The sequence below is a fragment of the Somniosus microcephalus genome, chromosome 1 (genome assembly GCF_052327205.1).
Source record: "Somniosus microcephalus isolate GS21.2 chromosome 1, FLI_Smic_1.0, whole genome shotgun sequence".
Classification (NCBI taxonomy): domain Eukaryota; kingdom Metazoa; phylum Chordata; class Chondrichthyes; order Squaliformes; family Somniosidae; genus Somniosus; species Somniosus microcephalus.
Genome location: NC_140987.1, coordinates 96,635,946 through 96,660,554, shown reverse-complemented (window position 1 = coordinate 96,660,554; position 24,609 = coordinate 96,635,946). Strand labels below are relative to the sequence as shown.

At 43.0% G+C, this 24,609-nt stretch overlaps 1 protein-coding gene across 3 annotated transcripts in view; it reads right to left on the bottom strand.

The window, feature by feature from the left end:
• The window catches only part of pum3 (pumilio RNA-binding family member 3), a 45,244-nt gene extending 20,970 nt beyond the window's left edge, over positions 1 to 24,274 (bottom strand). Inside the window, exons 1-11 of one of the 3 annotated variants that reach the window (XM_085984195.1) lie at positions 24,179 to 24,274; positions 23,658 to 24,089; positions 18,696 to 18,791; positions 17,560 to 17,671; positions 15,250 to 15,447; positions 9,580 to 9,715; positions 7,437 to 7,512; positions 6,481 to 6,574; positions 6,318 to 6,384; positions 5,297 to 5,471; positions 2,735 to 2,838 (exon numbers count right to left, since the gene is read on the bottom strand). In XM_085984195.1, coding sequence (XP_085840321.1) covers positions 2,735 to 2,838; positions 5,297 to 5,471; positions 6,318 to 6,384; positions 6,481 to 6,574; positions 7,437 to 7,512; positions 9,580 to 9,715; positions 15,250 to 15,447; positions 17,560 to 17,650 — 941 coding nt within the window. In that variant the 5' untranslated portion in view covers positions 17,651 to 17,671; positions 18,696 to 18,791; positions 23,658 to 24,089; positions 24,179 to 24,274. The remainder of the gene's footprint in view (positions 1 to 2,734; positions 2,839 to 5,296; positions 5,472 to 6,317; positions 6,385 to 6,480; positions 6,575 to 7,436; positions 7,513 to 9,579; positions 9,716 to 15,249; positions 15,448 to 17,559; positions 17,672 to 18,695; positions 18,792 to 23,657; positions 24,090 to 24,178) is intronic. The other 2 variants (XM_085984206.1, XM_085984200.1) reach the window with 2 other exon arrangements.
• Positions 24,275 to 24,609: the final 335 nt, after the last annotated feature.

The window sequence follows — 24,609 nt, the reverse complement described above, 5'->3', positions numbered from 1 at the left end:
CTGAAAGTGAATGTGCAGGTGCAGCAAGCCATTAGGAAGGGAAATGGTATGCAAGCCTTCATTACAAGAGGATTTGTGTACAGGAGTAAAGACATCTTACTCCAATTATATAGGGTCTGGGTGAGACCATTCTGGAGTACTGTGTACAATTTTGGTCTCCTTACATAAGGAAAAGGATATACTTGCCATAGAGGGAGTGCAACGAAGGTTCACGAGATTGATTCCTGGGATGGCAGGACTGTCGTAAGAGAAGAGATTTGCGTAAACTAGGCCTGTATTCCCTTGAATTCAGAAGAATGAGAGGGGATCTCATTGAAGCATACAAAATGATTACAGGGCTTGATAGGGTGGATGCTGGGAGAATGTTTCCCTTGGCTGGGGAGTCCAGTACCAGGGGCCAGAGCCTCAGGATAAAGGGTAGGCCATCCAGGACTGAGATGAGAAGAAATTTCTTCACACAGAGGGTGGTGAATCTTTGAAATTCTCTACCCCAGAGGGCAGTGGAGGCTCAGTCATTGGGTATATTCAAAACAGAAGTCGATAGATTTCTGACCAGTAAGGGCATCAAGGCATACGGCAATAGGGCCAGTGAATGGAGTTGAGGCAGAAGATCAGCCATGATCTCATTGAATGGCGGAGCAGGCTCGAAGGGTCGAATGGCCTACTCCTGCTCCTATTTCTTTTATGAAGTTAGCTAGGTAACAAGGGGTGCAAGTGAACAGTACTTTGTGCAGGGTAGCCAACAAAGTTCTGAACGAGTTGGACTTCATGTTTGGTGGAGTTTGGGAGATTAATATGTAACCCTACTATTTAAGAAAGGCAGGAGAGAGAAAACAGGGAACTATAGACCAGTTAGCCTGACATCAATAGTAGGGAAAATGCTAGAATCTATTATTAAGGACGTGGTAACAGGGCACTTAGAAAATAATAATAGGATTGAGCAGAGTCAACACGGATTTATGAAAGGGAAATCATGTTTGACGAACCTGTTAAGAGTTTTTTGAGGTTGTAACTAGCAGAATAGATAAGGGGGAACCAGTGGATGTGGTGTATTTGGATTTTCAGAAGGCATTTGCTAAGGTGCAACACAAGAGGTTATTAAATAAAATTAGGGCTCATGGGATTGGGGGTAATATACTAGCATGGATTGAGGATTGGTTAACGGACAGAAAACAGAGAGTAGGAATAAATGGGTCATTTTCAGGTTGGCAGGCTATAACTAGTGGGGTACTGCAAGGATCAGTGCTTGGGCCTCAGTTATTAATCTACATCAATGATTTGGATGAGGGGATCAAATGTAAAATATCCAAGTTTGTTGATGATACAAAGCTGGGTGGGAATGCAAGTTGTGAGGAGGATGCAAGGAGGCTTCAAGGGGATATAGGCAGGCTAAGTGAGTGGGCAATAATATGGCAAATGGAATATAATGTGCAGAAATGTGAAGTTATTCACTTTGGTAGGAAAAATAGAAAAGCAGGGTATTTTTTAAAATGGTGAGAGATTGGGAAATGTTGGTGTTCAGAGGGACCTGGGTGTCCTTGTACACGAATCACAAAGTTAACATGCAGGTACAGCAAATTAGGAAAGCAAATAGTATGTTGGCCTTTATTACAAAAGGATTTGAGTATAAGAGTAAAGACGTCATTCTGCAATTATATAGGGCTCTGGTGAGACCACACCTGGAGTATTGTGTACAGTTTTGGTCTCCTTACCTAAGGAAGGATATACTTGCCATAGAGGGAGTGCAACGAAGGCTCACCAGACTGATTCCTGGAATTGTCTTATGGGGAGAGATTGAGTAGACTCGGCCTATATTCTCTGGAGTTTAGATGAATGAGAGGTGATTCCATTGAAACATACAAAATTCTTACAGGGCTCGACAGGGTAGATGCAGGGAGGATGTTTCCCCTGGCTGGGATGTCTAGAACCAGGGGTCACAGTCTCAGAATAATGGGTTGGCCATTTGGGACTGAGATGAGGAGAAATTTCTTCACTCAGAGGGTGGTGAATCTTTGCAATTCTCTACCCCAGAGGGCTGTGGAGCCTAAGTCATTGAGTACATTCAAGATAAAGATCGATAGATTTTTGAATATTAAAGGAATCAAGGGATATGGGGATAGTGCAGGAAAGTGGAGATGAGGTAGAAGATCAGCCATGATCTTACTGAATGGCAGAGCAGGCTCGAAGGGCCAAATGGCCTACTTCTGCTCCTATTTCTTGTTATGTTCTTAATATAGGCATCATACATTTGACAGCGTATTTGAGGTGATAGGCTGGGATAAAATTAGGAGCCACATGAGCCAACTAAAAAAAAAAGAGATGAGGTTGGTTGGCCAGAAGATTTATTTCACCCAAAGGGTGAATTAGCTCTGGAACAGAATTCCTCATTAGTTAAGAAAGGCATTAAATAGAATTCTGCAAAATGAGGTGATCACAGCATAAGGAATGAAAGAGTAAATTATGGAAAGCAATTACTAGATCTGGTAACTTCCTCAGGCTTGCCTAATTGTTTAGAAGGGGCTGAAGGGAATTTTTTGGCAGAGGACACCTTTATGGACTAGTCCTTTTTTTGCCTGACGTCGGACTTGGGGGGACTGGGTGGTTGATGTACAGGGATGTGTGTCGGAAGGTCGTTTCACATCCTGGATACAGAGATACTTTTTTGTTTGGCAATACACTGGAGACAAATCCCTTGTTTCTGTAATAACTTATAAATCACCAATAGTTTTCTTACTTCTGTGCCATAGGAGTGAGGATCTCTTTCATTTCTCCCATTACTCCCTCTCGCTTATCAGGATTGGACTCGAGAACTTTGTCCAACGTTGGACAAAATACAGACTAGTAAACAAAAACAATGTTACAATTCATTCCAAATACCAACCCAAAAAAATCTTTTAGAAATCGGTTTTAAAACAAAGTTATACAGAAAGGTTAACTATTTTCCTTCTCCTTCCTGTTCAGTGCCTCCCCAACAGAACCAATGAAATTAACTCAATATATAGGGAACTATGGGCACAAAGCCAGGTCACAGTGGTTCTCTAATGCACTCAATCAGTATCTTCAGGGCACATATCAGTCTAGGACTAGATGAAAAATATTTATATTTACTACTTATTGTTGTACAACAGTAGTCGCAATCTGTTAAAAACAAAATCAAAATTGCAATATTACAGTATATAGGAGCGATAGCATAGTGGTTATGTTACTGGACTAAAATCCAGAGGTTCAAATCCCAGCACAGCAGGTGGGGAATTTAAATTCAAATTAATTAATTAATCTGGAATAAAAAGCTAATGTCAGTAATTACCAGACTGCTGTAAAAACCCATCTGGTTCACTAATGTCCTTTAGAGAAGGGAATCTGCCGTCCTTACCCGGTCTGGCCTATATGTGACTCGAAACCCACAGCAATGTGGTTGACTCTTAACTGCCCTCTGAAATGACAAGCCATTCAGTTAAGGGGCAATTAGGATGGGCAATAAATGCTGGCCTTGCCTGTGAAGTAAGGAATTTTTTTTTTGCTGCTCTATTAGACTTCTTGTTGATAGTGAAGTCAAAGCAATAGTTCCTTGGATGGGTGAAATTCCCTACCACAATTTTATGGTGGAAGCTGTAGCATAAAAGATTTGCATAAGGAGTTTATCACATTCCCAAATGCATAACATTAAAGTTAGCATTTTTACATGCATCAATGTGTAAAGTTTAATATTGTTAGTGCTATCACTAATATTTAAATAATTCACGGTATTAGTATTCTGAACACTAGAATAAAAAAGAGAAAATTCAGTGATTTGGTAGAAATAATGCACAAAAAGCAGCAACTGAAGAAAGGTCAAGTACTCATCCAAAGAACTAAGGAGAAAACAAAAATATAATGGCCCAGAACTTCGGGTCTCCACGGGTGAGTGCGCACGGGGTACTCACCCGTAGGCCCAATGGAAGTGCCGGTTTCCTGCATGCACTGGAAACCGGCACTTCCGTTCTCCTGAAAGGGGTTCCGAGTTCGAACGCGTGCGCAGGAGAGGCTGCGCGTGCGCATCAAACTTAGTTTTTTTTAATTTAAACAGGTTTTCCCGGGAGGGTAAGTCTGTAGAATTTACACATTTAAAAAGCAGGCGTAAGGCCTGCTTTTTACAAGTGGTGAATTAATTAAAATTAAAACATTTTTCCACAGGTTTATTATTTTTAAATACTTTAAAGCAAGGTAAGTTTATTTTTAGCCCCGTTAGAAAATAAAATTATTTTTTTCAAAAATTGAAATTATTGTTTAAAAGTTATTTCATATAATTTATAGTTTATTTAAAAAATGTGGTGTTTAAAAAAAAAAATTATTTGAAGATTTAGTGATGTTTTGGGGCCGTAGTATTTATAAGTTTTGATAGCTCTTCCTGTCAAACTTATGAATGGAGCATTCCTTGCTCCGATTGGCTCCCCATGGCCCACGTGATCCCAGGGGACGCATCGAACAAACTGCACCCCTGGGATACGCAAGCACTGCGCGCCGGCAGCTGGAGCAGGCCCAGGATCGGAATTCCACGGGGGCCCACAGCTCAATGGCCGGCGCGCTAGGTAAGTGTAGGTCGGGGGCTTATACCCGCGGGAAGCCCCCGACCCAAATTTCTGGGCCAATACATTTTTGCACACTGATGCTGACATTTTCAACAGGGCCTCTTTTGGACATTACATTGATTGCATCAGCAACCAGTGAATGAACCATTTTTCAAATCTCAGTAAATGATTTTAGTGGTACAAAAATAAGCAGCATTGCTAATCGTGACAGCGGTATAAATAACCATCCTTAATCACTGGTCTGCATTGTCCTGCAACAGCCATACAAGCATGACGTGTAAAAATTAAACTTGACTAGATCAGTTTTTATGACCATCTTTTATTCAGTTTAGATTAATGTGGGTTACACCTACAAAATTGACAGTGGGTGGTGAGACACAAGGAAATATTCAACTACAGTATTTCAAACAAAAATCTGGATTGAGGAAGGGGGAGGAACAATTGGTTAAAAATTAGAACAAGTTAGAAGATGACAATAAGTATATAGGGAAAAAAAAAAGAGGGGGACCGGTAATCAGAAGCATTTCAAAATTTGTTAATAGCTTACGTGATTATTTGAGTCTGTGCACCCACTATTCCTGCCATCGAGCAGTTTTATTACAGTAATGTTAGTGTTTGTTTCAGTGTCAGTATGCAAGCCAAAAAGTTAGAATTGACAAAAGGCATGGACCATGAATTTTTTTTTCTGGACTGGCCAACAGCACAGGGGTTAAAAATTAAAAAATTACCTTGCAAATCATGAACGTGTTTCCATATAGTTCCTCTATTAGCATATTCCTCTGTTCCAGTATCGCTTTGTCGTTGTACGCATATTCCACAATCGCTGATGCCTCTGAATGTCGTAACATTTTTTTCACTTCACCCTTAAAACTTTTAATTACTTCTGCCACTTGTTGCTTATTTCTAGCAAAAGAAAATCCCACATGAAATCTAGACTGACACCGTAATAATTTGCACAGCAGCAAGGGATGTTCTTTTACAACTTTGCACTCGGAAAGCTTACCACTATTGTTCAAAATTAATTAAAATTAACATTGTAAAACTTAATATTTGGCATAAAAACAATAAAGATTTGGTTGAGATTTATAATAGGAGATCGACAGTTATCTTTCTTCATCTGACTGCACTCAAGAATTTGTTAAATGTTCTTTGCTAGCCCAGATGCCACTTGAAGATTACCTCCTATTGACCCATGGCTTTACTCGAGCTGGGAATCAATGCCGATTACTCTCCCTTTCTTAAGTCTCCAGCAAAAGGAGACAAGGAATGGCTTTGGAAGGCAGGAGGGTTATCCCAGTATCCGTAAAGCAAGTAAAAGCACGCCAATAAGACCAGGTTTACAGTCTTCAGGAGGACTACTGGTCCTATATTGAACTCTCCCTCTTAAGTTTCCTATGGGAAGTGCCTGGCCTCCAGTAAGGAATGCCTCATGCTGACATGATAGAAACCAGGAACTCGCTGTTCAGAAATCACAGGTGCAGACCCACATCCCATTACACTACAATGCAGCATGTTGGAGCCTAGGCAAGAGTGGTCCAGTAAGTAACTGCTTGAGATTATGACCCTGACAAAATTTTAGTGAACAAGTGGAAAGCTGTCATCAAGTCTGAGGGACAATTTACCAGTTGATTTAGTTTGATGCATTAAAACCGAAGAACACCAGAAACAAGTCCTAAAAAAAAGTTAGAAACATAGTAAAATGCAAAGTTCTGGATTATTGCCTCCAGGATCACTAAACATTCTACTTACCCATACATTAGAATTTTTTTCACAATATGCCTGCCGTATTTGGATTTGCTCAAGTTAACCAAATGCCCTGGAAACAAAATACAAGTCAGTATCAAGCGAAGGGAAATATTTTAGAAAACATCTTTCCTCAATGTAACGAAGAGCATACAAATATTTAAAATACCTTTCAATTCCTCAAAGGCCTCTTGCCTTTGCCGTTCATCCCCAAACTGAATGTAACACTGGATAACTCGGGCGGAATCATGTGCAAAAGCAATCTGGAAATAGTTGATAAATCACAATTCAAGCTAGTAACAAAACCTGCAATCTCTTTAGCCACATAAATGTTAGAATTTCTAGTTTATTGAAGAATTATTATGGATTCAGTGAGATACTTTTAGGGTAACCCCCCCAGGAAGACTTAAAGACTGGCAGCCAACACTGCACTTTCAATAGCATTTTTATGTCAACACAAGAATCCAATGCTTAAAGATGTCTTGGAAATCATATGTCCCGATGGGATTCCTGTGACATCGCTCACAGTTAAGTCAGATGATACACTGTATTGTAGAATGCTAACATGGAGCAGTGTTTAATATTCCTTTAAGGCCACAAAGTCTATTTGCTCAATGTAAAAACAACCTGAAGTCAGAACTTACTTGCTATCTGAAGAGAGAAGTTTGGCAGACTATAAACTTCCTGTTCCAAGGCAGGATAATAAAAAGCAGCTTCTTCCTTCTCTTTATTTTCAACATTTGGCATATGTAAGTATTACACCCAAAATGTGATGCACACGTTCAAGAAGTGCAGAACTCCCCATGGCACCACTCATCGTTAAGCCATTTTTTAATGACAGGAACATTATACAATGTAAAACAATGTATTATTCTGCTGATGAAGTGTAGGTGAGAGTCTCTTTTAGGCTACAAGGTGTAATTAGTCTACATTTTTGAAATGAATACTGATGTGATTTGCAGGTCAGGCTACAGTTAAGAAGTTGCAAACATTCTAGTATTTAGTGTGATACAGAACTCTGTATTAAACAGTGTGATATATCTAGAGTGTTGTGCATATATGATGTCTACCTAACCAAAGCATAATAATGAAAGGTAGAACACACAACTGGAAAAAAAGCCATACATCTTTAATGTTCCCGTGGACTAGCTTCTGCAATTCTTGCATAAGTTCTGCTTTCTTCTCTTTACTGCAGTCTTTTCTACAAAGCAAATGAAAAACATTTTTTAAAATATGAAGTAAATGAAATCTACTTTACTGTCACTTTTACAGGAAGTACACTTTCCAAAAGGTGATGTAGAGCCTAAAACTATTTTAATCAATTACTATTTCTAAAACGAGACAAGGCCACTTTGCTGTTTTATTTTGCAAACATACTTTTTTTTTTTATAAATACAAAAACAGTTGTCCTTGAAGGTGATTCTGCAAGGAATTCAAAGCATTTGTCACCTGTAAATAGTTAACACCAGAAAAAACAGCAAGATTGTGGTCAAACCTACAGCACATCCGTGGCAATTACTGTCGGCTTTATGATGTAACCAATAAAGAATTTTTAAACTGCTGATGGATCTGGAATTGGCATCTATGACTGTACTACCCCAATACCTGAATATTGATCAACTTAAATTGCTGGACTGAAGCAGCCTTCTGATGGAGTGAAAAGAGAATGCTCAAAGCAGAACTATAATTATTTCTTCCAAATCACACAAGTGGATAAGCACTTTACACTGAAAATATGCTGTTCTGCCCAGGAGTGACTTCATAAAGGCAAGTTTTAATCTTTCATCTAATTGATACTTACTGCAGACTAGAGGCTGATTTTCTTAATTTAAAGTTTACTGACAACGGCATGCTGCAAATCACTTCAAAAATCAAGGCTGTTCCAGTTTGCCTTATTGAGCACGGCAAACCAGCCCCTCCGCACCACCCCAGTTAGGTTCCCATGGATGTTTTAAGTCAGTTGTTCTCTCAGTTTCCCTTTTGAACTTCCTAATTATGGATGTGCCCAACATCAATCCAGCAGCTAAGAAGTTTTTCAATTTTAATTTCTTTCCCCACCAGTTGTGGTAAAAAAAAATCAAGCATGCTCTTTTTTAATCACCATTTCTCCATTAAATAAGCAGAATTATCTCCATTGCCATCATCCAATTCTTTCCTTGGCAAGCCCATTACTCAAGAATTGAGCCTACACTATCACATCATTATACAATACTTGAAAACATTAGAATGCAGGTAAATAGAAGCAACAGATGCAATGATTAGCTGAACCTAGGTTCAAAACACAGCCATAGTAGATTGAGGAGTGCTACTGCATTTGTAATAAAATGATTATACATTTCAAACAGCAGATTGTAGATGGTAGCATTACCATTACGGCACACAAATAAGCCAAAGTATGCATTATTCGCTATACTTGCCCTACAATAAATGGGAAGATGTTGAGGTATCAGAGTACAGTCACCCCCTGTATTTTTCCTATGATAAATTCAGTTTAAAATACAAATCAAAGTGATTAGATTTGTGACCCGAAATCAGTATCAGCGGTTATTTTTTTAAAACTCAGTTTTCCAATATTTAAGTTTAGGTTTGATGCAATAGCTTAAAAATAAATCTGTAAATTTTAGTACAACCATACTGTATAGATTGTGATTTTATGACATAATAAAAGTATAATTTTTACATTTTTCATTCGTTTCCATCATGTTTAAATTGTGATTTGATCCTTTTCTATTGAATTTTACAGCACAGAAACAGGCCATTCAGCCCAATAGATCTGCGCTGGTGATTATGCTCCACACGAGCAGCTACCAAGGAGTGGTGTGAAACTGGACTGCCAAGGGAGTGACACACAAATCTACAGGGCCGACATTCTTGAGGATAAATCCACAGCTGGACTTCAAGCTAACAGTCGGAAGTGGTGCCTATGCAGACGTGTAATAATGCAAGGAATCTACAGGCTGGAGAACTGGCTGCAGTTAAAATGGTTAATTTGGAACCAGGTAACTTTTCTGTTGTACAGCAAGAAATCTTGATGGTAAAAGAGCGTAAACAAGTTCAAACAAAGCATAACAATGGAATTCAAACTTACAGCTTTCTGATAAGAAAACCAGTGCTCAACTTACTTAGATGGGAGGCAGTCTTCATCCAGGGATTTTAACAGGAATTAAGACTATATACTGTACTATAATCTAACCTTGTGATTTCATCAGCGGGCACTTAAATTTATCTCCAAGACCTGTGATTATTAAGTTGAACTTTGTTAAGTTACCTTCTTACACTTTCCCAGATCTGCTTTGATCGGATAATTAAATCATAGTTGGTTTTCTTGTCCTGTTGTCGGTTCTGCTTTAGTTCTTTCTTTTGCTTTTTGAAATCATCCCATTTAGGTTTCTTTGCTGCTGTGCCTAAAACAACACAAAATATTACTAGCTTCACATTATATCTATTACAAATGAACAGTTTATACCCATTTTGAAATACCATGGGTAGATTGCCACATGAACTCAATTACAGGGCAATATACAGCTATGTCATTGATATACTCAACAAACAAACAAAGAGACCTGTTCCATCTCATCCACAAGAAGGAATAGCACCAATGATGCCTTGAAGTCTATAATCCATATTATTTTACCCGTTTGACTGAGGCAAGCAGTTAGTGAAAAAATACACAATACACATTAAAAAAAGCAGGATCCAAAATGATTAAAGTTAGTGTTAGTCTATAAATAAGATTCTTTTAAGCTTAAACACAGCTTCACATCTTCCCAATCCAAAGATCTTACTGTTGGTAACAGACACCACCAACATGCACAAGAACAGTGTAGTTTTCCTTGTTCTTAATTTTCAACTCCCTCAACATCAGGGAAAAACATTGCTCAGAGGGTGGGCTTGGAGGCGGGTCCAGAGTTAAATCAAAGATGACCGACGGTGGGTTGCGAACCCGCCTCCATGCGACTTTCCAAAGTGACGGGTCTGCGACTCCTGATCAGACCAGACACCAAGCGGCGGAAACAGTTGCTTGTTAACGACCTGTTTAATGCGATTTTGAGGGCTTTTCAATTTTGCAACATTTTCAGCGTGTTCCACGGCATTCCAGAAACACGCCAGCTGATTGTGTCGGGGGTTCCAACAAGCTGAATATAGTTCACAGTTGCAAGTGCAGCATTAAAGCTAACCTGCCACATCAGTTCAATTTCAAAAGCTAGAACTTTCTGATTGTAGGATGCTGAAAACATTTTTCAGGTGTACTGAGGTTATAAGTATGTGTTGTGAGATCTATATACACTGTGACCTCCTTGGAATAACCTCTCTCCACTTTTATTGAGCGCTTATAACATTTCATCCTCAAGGTGACATTTTCACCAGCAGAATGGGAACCATTTATATTCTCTCATCCTCATCCTCAGACTCGGAGGACGAGCAGCTGCGGCAGCAGCAGAACCAGGCACACCAGCAGCACCGACAACAAGAGCAACAACCTGAGCCACCTGATGCTGCACATGGCAGAGGCCGTCAGTGCAGGGCTGGCCCGCGCCACAGGAGACCCCCAACACAGGGTTTACAGGAAGAGGATGAGCTTCTTCAACATGACTGAGCAGCAGTGCCAAAGGAGGCTGAGACTTTCGCGAGAGGTGGTCACAGACATCTGCACAAAGCTGCACCAAGACCTGCAGCCCAGAGGAGCGGGTGGACACTCCTTACCAGTAGCTGTCAAAGTCATCACCACACTCAACTTCTTTGCATCAGGGTCCTTCCAGGAATCATCTGCAGACATCTCCCAGTCGGCTGCACACAGATGCATAATGCAGGTTACCGATGCCCTGTTTGGCAAGTCAGCCAATTACATCCACTTTTCAACGGATGAAGCAAGTGTAACTGCGTGGGCAGTTGGGTTTGCCAATATGGCAGGCTTCCCAAAGGTGCAGGGCGTCATCGACTGCACATGTGGCCATCAGGGCACACCCCATCACAACCCAGCTGTATTTGTGAACTGCAAGGGCTTCCACTCCATTAACGTACAGCTGGTGTGTAACCATAGGAAGAACATTATGCATGTTTGCGCCAAGTTCCCTGGCAGCTGCCATGACTTGTACATATTGCGGCAGTTCACTGTGCCTCAGCTCTTCAATCCGCCAACCCAACTTTCCAGATGGCTACCTGGAGACAAGGGCTATCCCCTGAAGACCTGGCTAATGACACCGATGAGGAGGCCATCAAACAAAGCTGAGGAACGTTACAATGAGAGCCACATTTCCACCAGAAGTATCATAGGGCAAACCATAGAACTGCTCAAAATGCGCTTCCGATGCCTGGACAGACCCGGTGGAGCCCCACAGTACGCACCAGCCAGGGTGTCCAGAATCATCGCGGTCTGCTGTGCCCTGTGCAGCATCGCACAGCAGCGTGGTTTACCGCTGCCTGAGGAACAAGTGGCACAGCGCACAGCCTCCTCCTCAGAGGAGGAGGAGGAAGAGCTAAATGAGGCCGCAGTCCCAGTGCTACCAGCACGCGACCTCATTGCTGGCCGTCAGGCAAGGGATGGACTAATCCATGCCAGATTCACACAACTTTACACTGTACATACATGTGGCTGTCACATGCACGAGGTTTGGTACGACCTCCATTGCACACAATACAGCATCTGAACAATGAACTATGCATTCCTATCACTGTCCCCACCACCACTGCAGATGAAAGGTGCCCTCAACCCTCTGAGCACACATAGGGCAACGTATTGAATCATTCATATCGCATAACTTTAATACACTAGAAATAACCATCACAAATGTAAATTGGTATACTATGAAATCACCCAAGTGACTATTTGTGCTTTAGCTTTCTCTTACGCGTGCTTCCCCTGTGGCTTCAGCAGATGTAGAGGCAGCGTGCTCACTTCCCTGCTGCGCCTGCTTAGATGCCTTTGGCGGACGTCCTCTGGGTTTGGAAGCCTTGTAGGGCTCCGCAACAGTCTGCTCCTCCTGAGCATGTGCAGGGGTAGAGACGGCCATCTCAGTTGGGTGAGGCATCTGGGGCTCTGACTGAGGGCTCCGCAGTGGCATGGGAGTGAGCGTGCTTGGAGAGGAGCCTCCACTTCCTTGTTGTCGACCACCATCATCCCTCTCATGGGTCACTCGCACTTCACTGCTAGCAAGTAGCTGGAGAGCACCTTGCTGCACATCAGTGGGGCCATGAGGTCCCATTTCTGTGTTGACATTCCTCATAACAAGGACGTCCATGAACCTCTGGTTTCGCTCCTCAATAGATGCCCATCTATCCTCCATAGAAGTGTTACCGTGTTCCCCTGAATCTGGCGATTTATGTCCTCCATGGAGGTTGCCACGGCAGTACCTATGTTATCCATTCTTTACACTGACTCCATCAATCTCGTTGAAACTCCACTTGTGTCCCTCATTGCAGGGAAAGAGAGCCCACAATAAGAGGGAGGACAAGAGGAGACGCACCATCCTATCATTTTTGTTTCATGAGTGACTGATATGGCATCTGATGCTCATAGAAATTGAGTTATGATCATCTGCACAATGGGATGTGTCTGCAACCGACATATAACATAGCTAACTCATGCCTTTACTCCCCCACAGGGGGAGTAAAGGCAATGCGTGCACCACAGCATTGCTCATGTTTGACATGGACTCTTCCATTCTCTGCACACTTGCAGTTACCGTGGTTGCAAACCCAGACAGAGCCTCCTGCACTTGTTCCTGAAGTTCCAGCACCTTTCTGGACGGCCCCAGATGCATAGCGTCTACTCGCAGCTGAGCAGAGCTAGAAGCGTCCAGCGGCTTCCGACAAGGGCTCTCCACTGCTGTCCCTGTCTCCACCATCTGCTCATGCTCACTTGTTTGTGAGCTGTGATACACCAGGTGACAACACTACTCTACCTCGCAAACTACCCACCGAGGTGTGTGGCTCTGCGCTGGTGCTGGGTGCACTCATTTCTGCTGACGCTGCTCCCTCAGAGGCTGCAGGTTCCTCTGAGGAGTCCTCCGGCTCTTCCTCATGGACTGTAGGGAAGGGGGTCTCTCAATGGTCCTGTGGGGGAGTAAAGGCATGAGATAGGGTTGCAAATCAATTCGGTCACCAGCTTGCTGTACTGTGCCCATCTCTCCGTCCCCCACTTCCAGCTCCTCTGCACCTCAGACAATCTCGAGCTGCCTCCTCAGCATTCATCATATGCGCCAGGGATGGTGCGCCTCTTGTCCTCTTATTGTGGGCTCTCTTTTCCTGCAATGAGGGACACAAGTGGAGTTTCAATGAGATTGATGGAGTCAGTGTAAAGAATGGATAACATAGATGTTTAGAGGGAGATAAAGATGGCATGAGGTGCCAATACCAAGCACCCTCCCTGTGTGTTGTTAGTTGTTGTCATTGCATAACAGTGAGAGCAAGTGTGAGGGGTGCATAGTAGGATGGTGAAGTGATTCTGTACATAGAGAGAGATGGGTGAGGGTGCAAGGGATGTTGGGTCAGTTGGATGTGCAGGAGTAGGTTGCAAATGCAGAGTGCTGGTGATGAGAAGAGATGGGAAGCAGACTGAAGGCAAGTGTGATGTTATACTCACTTTTGCTGATCGCATCAGGTCATTGAACTTTTTTCTGCACTGCACCCAGGTGGGTGTACACAGACCGAGCACTTACCTCCTCAGCAATTTGCAGCCAGGCTGCCTTTTTGTGCTGAGGAGGCTTCCTCCGTCCATCAGCGGGGAGGAGGACCTCCTTTTGTCCTTTTACTCCCTCCACAAGAGCATTGAGGGAGTCATCATCGAAACGGGGAGCAGCCTTGGACCGTTGAGCTGCCATTCCCGCAGCAACCAGCATTCAGAAGCAGAATAAAGCAAGTGAAAAGCAATGGGGACATGACCCCCTTAAATAGCCAGGCTCCTAGCGTGTCATCAAGCGCGGGCAGCCGACCCACACCCACCGATTGGACCAGCTAGTGCACACGTTGGCCTCAATGAGGCCAATCTATGGAAAATTGTTAATGGAGGATGGCTGCAACCAGGAGCGGGACCAGAACCCGCTGACGACTGAAGCTGCCAGCATCCCGCCTCCGGGCAGAAAATCCAGCCCTTAATCTTGCAAGAGCACGATCAAGAAATCATCAAATGGAGAACTACATTGTTCAGCAGTGTAGTAAACTGGTAAGTCAGCACAGTACACAAAAGAGGCACAACGGTCATCAGTTCTTGTGTAACAATATAATCTTTTTCCAGCAATGATCACAAAACATAAAACAATATTGACAAAACAGCACAGTGCATTCTCACAAAATCAGTGTTAAATATGCAGAAGGTTTGAAAACAACTTGTTGCCACTAACTGGTTAGGTTTTTCATATCTAGGAGTTTGGTCACTCATTTTAATATTGCTTCTATTTATTGATGGATATAAAAATAGTTTGGAATGTTAACCTAAAACATTTGAAGAAACTGTATAATTTAAGAGGGGTAAATTACAGGTCGTATTATATTAGGCAAAGCTTGAAATTAGCAAAAATTCAGCCAATAATTTCCAGCAATATTGATATATATATTGCTGCAAATTTTAAAAGACGGACGTCTAAAATTTCATTTGAAAAGGCGACACGAGGGAAAACTTTTTTACGCAACGAGTGGTTAGGGTCTGGAATTCACTGCCTGAATGAATGGTGGAGGCAGATTCAATTGTGGCTTTCAAAGGGGAACTGGATGAGTACCTGAAAGAAAGAAATTTGCACGGCTATGGGGAAAGGGCAGGGGAGTGCCACTATCTGAAGCGCTCTGCGGAGAGCCGACACGGGCTTGACGGGCCAAATGGCCTCCTTCTGTGCTGCAACCATTCTATGATTCTATGGTTAGCAGTTATTTTTATTTTCATTCTGAAGGTCTGTGTAATGAAACAGGAGAGCGCAACCCAAAGGAGATACAATCAGCTACGTACCCTCTTCATCTCCAGCTGACTGCTTCCTCTTATTTCCAGTCTGCTGCTTTCCCTTAAACTTTGTTACATTTGCTTTTCCAGTAGCACTTGCCAACTTTTTGGGAGTAAGCTTTTCTGTCCCTTTCTCATACTTTTGAGATCTGAACTTTGATTTGCCTTCCCAGGCTTCACCTTTGATGTTTTTGGAAGTGTCAGAACCTGTGCAAAAAAAACAAAAGAAAGTGAACATACAAATGATTATATTACAATGTAATAGAAAATACAAAGTGCAATACCCACTTTGGGGACTAACAAAGCACAAAGGACTCTGGTTATTCATTCCTACAGTTTATCGCACAGTAAACATCTGCGAAATTCTCTGCACAAGATTTCAAGCAAGTGAAGTAGAACCAACTTTGACATGAGGATGCAATTATGGGGATGCTAGACAAGTACATGAGGGTGAAAGAAATAGGTTATGCCGATAGGGCGAGATGAAGAGGGGTGGGAGGAGGCTTGTGTGGAGCAGAAACATCAGCATGGACCAGTTAGGCCAAATGACCTGTTTCTGTGGTGTACATTCTATGCAAAAAAAATCTATGCAGTTCAGTTTCTAGTTTTCAAATGAGACAGACATGCTTATTATTTTTTTTTAAAAAACAGGTATTTTAAGGTAATGCTTGGGTTTGACACACTGGGATGGTGATCAGTTTCGCACAAATATTTTAATTCAAAGATAAAATCCACAATTTACTTCTTACCTCAACGTGAATAGCTTTTAACCAGACAGTATAAACAAAGTACAGTTGCCAGCATATAGCCTTTGCCTTTGTGAAATGTTTACTTGAAAGGCTTTCAGAATTTGATTCCAGTTTCTTTATAATAAAATCTCAAATTACTGAACAAAATGAAATGAAATGTTTCACTGAATATGTCATTATTTTCAAATTCTAAGAATCTGTCGCAATAAATAACTGATTTTGGATTGTAACAAACAGCAAAGAGTGGTAAAATCCCTTCATCTCTCTGGCTAACTAGTGGTCGCGGATTTGTGCTCCCTGAACTAAAACTTAAGCAGTTGATGTGAAACTACCTGAAAAATTCATTTTGTAGCGATTTTTCAAATCATTTGGAAAAAGCTCATTCTTTTAGATCCTAACGAGACGCACCCTTCCACTTGCACTGGGAAATCATGCAAAGTAATTCTAAGGCAGGCTGAGGTCTTCATTAATACAAGTACTCAAAGGCACAGTGTTATAGTTCAATTTAGTCATGTTATTGTGAAATATGTTTTTTTTAATGCCTCAATGTTATAAACCTTATTCTGGACATTAGAAATTTCAGTTGTTGAAGAAAAAGTGAGACTAAAAGGGTTTTTATTCCTTTTGAGTGATTTGATTAGTTGAGTTTCAGGTTTGGTAGTTTTTCATGAATTTGCATAGATACAGGCGAGCTGCAAATCAAAAAATGCGACAGCATGATGTGATGGGCATAAAATGCATGCTAGATAATTTTTAATAATATACTAGTTCATCTCCCACAGCATTGCTTACAGAGAGTCAGAGGCAATGTTCCCTTTAAGCTGCGCGGCCAGTGAGCCGGCTTTTAAATGGAAAAAGGCGCACATGCGGAATTTTGAATGGCCCGCACAGCCCAAAACATTGCTCAGGGGATATAGACTGAAAAGGAAGTGGATCTTTTATGGACATTGGTTATCGTAGTCAAGACAATGTAGTTTGTAGAAGCAGGTTTTTTGCTTTGTAAAAATTTAGGAATAGTGTTGGAGTAATGAAGTGGTTTGGGGGAGTGAGTTGCAGGGGTAGTGAGTTTTGGTAAGAAAATTAAGGATTTCAGGGTAGTAGTTGAGATATCATATTGAAGGGAAAGGAAATGGTAGTGCGATTTTGAGGGGTGCAGAAATTAGGATGTTTTGAGTGGTGTACTTAGAACTTGGGTCCATGGTTGAAGAAATAGACAGTGACAAACAGGAGCTGAAAAATTGGGAGTATGCCTTTGAAATAAAAGACCATACCAACCTTGGTTTATTCCTGACCAACAGGTTCACTGTTCCTACCAGTGAATTTTTCCGAGACAAATAGCTTTGCTTTAATAGCAATCAACTCAATCATCTGCACCTCTCTAGTGAACATTAGGAAGGCTTCACATTGCTATGTGGAGGGCTCACTTTCAAGACCACGCATCAGCTGACCATTATAGTATATTAATAAAAAAAAGCAATCAGATGTGGGAGGAGACTCAAGTTTCATTTCTGGATTAAAACTGTTAGACGGTTGTTGCGCCTATTATATTCCAATGATATCAAGGTCTTACCTGATGAAACATTCTTAGATCCTTTAAATTTGCCCTTTCCATGTGGTGCATTTCTACCTTTCCCGGAAAACCTTTTACCTTCAACCACCATGATCACACCACCTCAAGAAACCTGCAAGGACAATTGAAGCAGTTACAGCACTGGGTCTATGCTTCAGCAGACCAGGTGGAGTAGTGTAATGCTTTGCAATGTTACAGAAGAACATTATTCTTTTTTTTTTAAAGCATGGAATCTAATCAGAGGCAAAACTGTATCTGGAACGTTCACTACCGCTCCTCTTTTCCAACAGACAACCATTTCTAAATTTGTAACACCTCAGAGTTGAGTCTTTGCTAATAGAATGTATTAATCATTTAATCAGATTTGCAGGTTGCATCTTTATGAAGTTTGAAAGGAAAGGGAGAACCACAATCAGTGCAACATGGGGACAAGATTGGCAGGATAGGCGCACCAACGTCAGTGTTCTTGCTCAGGCCAACATCCCCAGCATCGAAGCTTTGACCACGCTCGATCAGCTCCGATGGATGAGTCACATCGTCCGCATGCCCGATACGAGACTCCCAAAACAAGCGGTCTACTCGGAGCTCCAACACGGCAAGAGAGCTCCAGGTGGGCAGAGGAAATGCTTCAAGGACATCCTCAAAGCCGCCTTGAAAAAGTGCAACATCCCCACCGACACCTGGGAATTCCTGGCCCAAGACAGCACAAAGTGGAGGAGAAGCATCCGGGAAGGTGCCGAACACCTCGAGTCTCTTCGGCAGGAGCAAGCGGAAGCCAAGCGCAAGTCAACCCAAGTACACCACCCACCCGCCCCTTCAACCACCATCTGCCCCACCTGTGACAGAGACTGTAGGTCCCGCATTGGACTCATCAGTCACCTGAGAACTCATTTTTAATGTGGAAGCAAGTCATCCTCGGTTCTGAGGGACTGCCTAAGAAGAACTAGCCAGAAACATGAGCTTCCTTGGTCTGAATTTCTCTGAAAACTCAAGTACTGAAACATTTGTATATACTTAACCAAAAGATGATTAGTGAAATAAACAAAAGCATCACATGGAAAAAAATTGTAACTCAAATGTATTAATTCAAATATGTAATCATGGTGTCAGCTGTGGCTCAGTGGTAGCACTCTCACCTCCGAGTCAGAAGGTTGTGGGTTCAAGGCCCACTCCAGGGACTTGAGCACAAAATCCAGGCTGACGCTCCAATGCAGTGTTGAGGTTGTGTTGCACTACCCAAATATAAAAAAACAGTAAAAAAGTAAAAATATGCATGTTAAAAAGAAAATCTGATAAGTACGCAGTAACAGCAAGAACAATTTGCAAGGCATCAGCTGACAATGGCAGAGAAATGAGGAGGGTGGACAAGAGTGCAGAAATGATTCCTTCTATGAATTACAACTTGCTTAGATCTTGATTTTCTAATTTTATTTTCCCTGAATTCTGTCAAAGAAATATCAGGCCAAGCTTTCTTTTTTTTTTTTTTTTTTTTTGAGTAAAGGATGAACAACCATTATAACCAGAAAATGTCCACATTTAATCAACAAAACAATTCTGAAAGTGTGCATCATTAGCTGCATCCTTAGTATCTCCTACCCCATCACACTCCTGCACAAAATACAAGCAATAGAGGGAACACTTCACATCAATGCTGCCCATCAGTACAGAAAGATGAAGTGCAATCTTCTCAACAGAAACGGTAGCTGTATGGGTCACACCAGAGTACCAACGTCAACACTTCCAGGAAATTTTAACCATAATTTTGGGATCTTCTTTGGACTGGATGGGGAATCATCAGGGTTATCCCTAAAACCAGAGAGCTTAACTCGTCAGATACTGATGCAGTCCGTGTCCATATGCAGCAAGACCTGGATAACATTCAGACTTGGGCTGACAAGTGGCAAGTAACAGTCGCACCACACAAGTGCCAGGCAATGACCATCTCCAACAAGCGAGACTCTAACCGTCTCCCCTTGACATTCAATGGCATTACCATCGCTGAATCCCCCACTATCAACATCCTGGGGGTTACCATTGATCAGAAACTGAACTGGACCAGCCATATAAATACTGTGGCTACAAGAGCAGGCCAGAGGCTGGGAATTCTGCAGCGAGTGTCTCACCTCCCGACTCCCCAAAGCCTTTCCACCATCTACAAGGCACAAGTCAGGAGTTTGATGGAATACTCTCCACTTGCCTGGATGAGTGCAGCTCCAACAACACTCAAGAAGCTCGACACCATTCAGGATAAAGCAGCCCGCTTGATTGGCATGCCATCCATCACCTTCAACATTCACTCCCTCCACCACCGGCGCACTGTGGCTGCAGTGTGTACCATCTACAAGATGCACTGCAGCAACTCGCCAAAGCTCCTTCAACAGCACCTTCCAAACCCGCGACCTCTACCACTTAGAAGGACAAGGGCAGCAGACGCATGGGAACATCACCACCTACAAGTTCCCCTCCAAGCCACACACCATCCTGACTTGGACCTGTATCGCCGTTCCTTCACTGTCGCTGGGCCAAAATCCTGGAACTCCCTTCCTAACAGCATTGTGGGTGTACCTACACCATATGGACTGCAGCGTTTCAAGAAGGTGGCTCACCACCATCTTCTCAAGGGCAATTAGGGATGGGCACTAAATGCCGGCCTAGCCAGCGACGCCCACATCCCATCAATGAATTTTTAAAAACTATACTAGCATACACTGTTGATACTAGTACAGTATATACTAGCAACAACACTGGGAAAGGCACATATATTGCTATATAAGAACATAAGAAATAGGAGCAGGAATAGGCCACTTGGCCCCTCGAGCCTGCTCCGCCATTCAATAAGATCCATGGCTGATCTTGGGCTCAAAGCCACTATAGTCTAAACATACATTAAACAAAACAACACTATGGCTGGACTATTCAAATGATGAACCATGATCCATATCCAGATCACAAGACCTGCACATCTGGACCATCTATTGGCCGAGTACCAGAATAACTTTAGTTCTATGGAAGAAAGAGAAAGCAAAGTTCGAACACAGCGTGGCTACCTCACAGGAGAAGATGGGAATGGAGTCAAGGCTGAAAAGCTAGAGCCTAGAAGTAGTGTGGTAGGGCAGGATAAAGCAACAGGAGCAGGGACATGGCTGGAATTCCAGCTAGGACGCAGGTGGAGCCCAGATCTGGTGTGGCGGAGTGGAGAACAAGGGAGCACAGACATTTGTAGCTGCTACACATTTCTCAGGGTTCACCTACATAGGATACCACTTACATTTCTGTGTCCAACATCTGCAGTATTTTGCTATCGTACATTTCTGTGGTTCTGGATTTTTTATTTGTTCTCAAGCTGTCAGCAAAGCTGACAGAGCTACATTTATTGCCCATCACTAATTGCCTCAAGGTAGTGGAGGGCCACCTTCTTGAAACTGCGTGAACAACTGAATGGCTTGCTAGGTCACTTCACAGGGTATTAAGAGTCAACCATATATTGTAGACTGGAGTCACATTAGGCCAGGCGTGGTGGGAGCAGCAAGTGTAGGACAATGTGGGGGATATCATGACAATCCAGCAACACACAAATGACCAGATTTATTGAATTATCCTTCACAACTTGGTATGGTCTGATGTAGCCGATAGGTTGGCAGTAATTAAAGTGGAGAAGTCGCCCGGTCTGGATGGGCTGCATCCTAGGTTGCTGGGGGAAGCAAGGGTAGAAATTGTAGAGGTGCTGGCCACAATCTTCCAATCCTCCTTAGATACAGGGATGGTGCCAGAGGACTGGAGGATTGCAAATGTTACACCCTCGTTCAAAATAGAGGAGAAGGATAAACCTAGCAATTACAGGCCAGTCAGTTTAATGTCGGTGGTGGGGAAGCTTTTAGAAACAATAATCAGGGAGAAAATTAACAGTCACTTGGACAAGTATGGACTTATAATGGAGAGCCAGCATGGATTTGCTAAGAGCAAATCGTGTTTGACTAACTTGATTGAGTTTTTTTTTTGAGGTAACCAAGAGGGTGGATGAGGGCAGTGCAGTTGATGTTGTGTACATGGACTTTCAAAAGGTGTTTGATAAAGTACCACATACTAGGCTGGTTAGCAAAATTGAAGCCCATGGGATAAAAGGGGCATTAGCAGCATGGATACAAAATTGGCTAAGGGACAGAAAACAGAGTTGTGGTGAATGGCTGTTTTTCAGGCTGGAGGGAGGTATACAGTGGCGTTCCCCAAGGTTCAGTACTTAATGACTTGGGGGTACAAGGCACAATTTTGTTATCTGCAGATGACACAAAGAAGTGTAGTAAACAGTGAGGAAGATAGTACTAAGACTTCAAGATGACAGACAGGCTGGTGGAATGGGTGGACACATGACAAATGAAATTCAACATAGAGAAGTGTGATGTGACACATACTGGTGTGAAGAATGAGGAGAGGCCACACACACTAAATACTACAATTTTAAAGTAGGTGCAAGAACAGAAACCTGGGGGACTTTGTGCACAAATCTTTGAAGGTGGCAGGACAGGTTAACAAAGAAGTTAATAAAGCACATGAGATCCCAGGCTTTATAAATAGAGGCATAGAGTACAAAAGCCAGGAGGTTATGCTATTTTTTCTTAAATCCTTCTCCCACTCAACTAGATCAATTCCCCCCTCCCAAATTCTCCTAGGAAATTACTGGCACAGTCCCAGCAAACCCCTGAAAACATTAACACCCTTCTGGTGACCTGCTGTCCTAATTTCTAACAGTCAATGTCAACAAGGCAAAGAAAAACTGCTATAACCACAAAGCTTTTACATTCATAAACAGCAACAGAAATAATGTGCCAATAAATAAAGGCAACACACAGCAGCTCCATCAGTCCCCTCTTCCAGGCAACCCAGTCTGAAAGCCTCTAGTCTACAGCCGCCTACTAAAGAAAAAGACTCGCATTTATATAGTGCCTTTAATGCCTTTAATGACCACCGGACGTCCCAAAACGCTTTAGCCAATGAAATACTTTTTTTGAAGTGTAGTCACTGTTGCACATAGGAAACACGGCAGCCAATTAACGCACAGCAAACTCCCACAAACAGCAATGGTTTCGACCCGAAACGTCAACTCAAATTTCTCTCCACGGATGTTGCCTGACCTGCTGAGTTTTTCCAGCAATTTCTGTTGTTATTTTGGATTTCCAGCATCTGCAGTATTTTGCTAATGTACTTTAGTGATGTTGATTGAGGAATAAATATTGGCCAGGACACCAGGGATAATGCCCATGCCAAGTGATCTTTCACATCCACCCGAGATCGCAGATGGGGCCTCGGTTTAACAACTCATCCAAAAGACGGCACCTCAGACAGTGCAGCACTCCCTCAGCACTGCACTGGAGTGTCAGTACTAATGACTGAGATGCAGGGTCAACCGTGGCTCAGTGGGTAGCACACTTGTCGCTGAATCAGGAGGTTGTGCGTTCAGGGACTTCAGCACATAAAGTTAGGCTGACACTCCAGTGCAGTGCTGAGGGAGTGCTTCACTGTCGGAGGTGCCATCTTTCGGATGAGACGTTAAACCCAGTCTGCTCTACCATGGCACCATTTCTTAGAAGAGCAGGGGAGTTATTCCTGGTGTCCTAGCCAATATTTATCCCTCAATCAACATAACAAAAACAGATTATCTGCTCTATCACATTGCTGTTTGTGGGAGCTTGCTGTGCTCAAATTGGCTGCCGCGTTTCCCACATTACAAGTGACTACACTCCAAAAGTAGTTCATTGGCTGTTAAGCGCTTTGAGACGTCCGATGGTCGTGAAAGGCGCTATATAAATGCAAGTCTTCCTTCCTTCACCTTTCGGCGGCGGCAGAGGCACCGACATCCGCCGGTGAAAATGGGTCTCCCAGAGCAGTGCTGTATCAGTGGGTGCCTCCAGCCAGCCAGAGACGGCCCACCTGCCCGGGCTCCTCCATTGCAGCCTGATACAGCCGCGGACCCGGGCCTAGCTGTGGGCCGGTCACCAGGGGAGAAAGCGGCCCACCCGCCATTCACTGGCGGATCAATCTCACCGCCAGTCCGGGTAGCGGGGTCAGTGTCGAGGTGAATTGGGGATTTCCGCCGAATTCACCTTCATTCACGGTGACGGGACTGATGGTCTCGGCCACAGGCCCCGAACGGAAAGAGTCTTGTCCCCGAGGCTCCCGGTGAAAGCGTCACCCGCAGCCGACAACAACCAACCTGCTCCGCTCCACGTGTGGGCCCGGTTCGCACTGCGCCTGCTCCGCTCGCGGTCCCGGCTCGCACTGCGCCTGCTCCGTTCCACTCGCGGTCCGGTTCGCACTGCGCCTGCTCCGCTCCACTCGCGGTCCCGGCTCGCACTGCGCCTGCTCCGCTCCACTCGCGGTCCCGGCTCGCACTGCGCCTGCTCTGCTCCGCTTCACGCCACTCGCGGTCCCGGCTCGCACTGCGCCTGCTTCGCTCCACTCGTGGCCCCGGCTTGAGCTTCGACGAACGTCACCACGCTCGCTATCTCATTGGTCAGTACGCTCGAGCATATTTCCTAAAATGACATTAATTTTTTAATTGCACTGTCGTATTTGATATGAAATGTAAACAAAAAGGTTTAATCATAATTAAACTTAATAAAACCTTAAAAAAATTATCACACTCAGCCGTGGAAATGAACCGATACTACTCGAGACGGTAATGACAATAGAGAGAAGGTTACACTGGCGACGCCAGGAAATAGAGGTTTGTACAACGCATTTACTGTCCGGGCGACGCCAGGAAATATAGGTTTGTACAACGTATTTACTGTCCGGATGACACCGCCTCTCTGTCACAAAGTACCAGGCATGCTGAGACTGTTATTTGTTATTTTTATAATATATGGAAAAATAAAACAGACCGATCAAATTTCAATAATTTTGATTTAGAAATTAATAGTTTTGATGTATCTCGCACTAAAAGTAAAAATAAATTCGTTTAAATAGGTTTTGAATCTGTCTCTTCTTGATCATAAATTTAACTTAATATTTTCTTGATGTTGAAAAATCTCACTGGTTAGATATCTGTTTTAA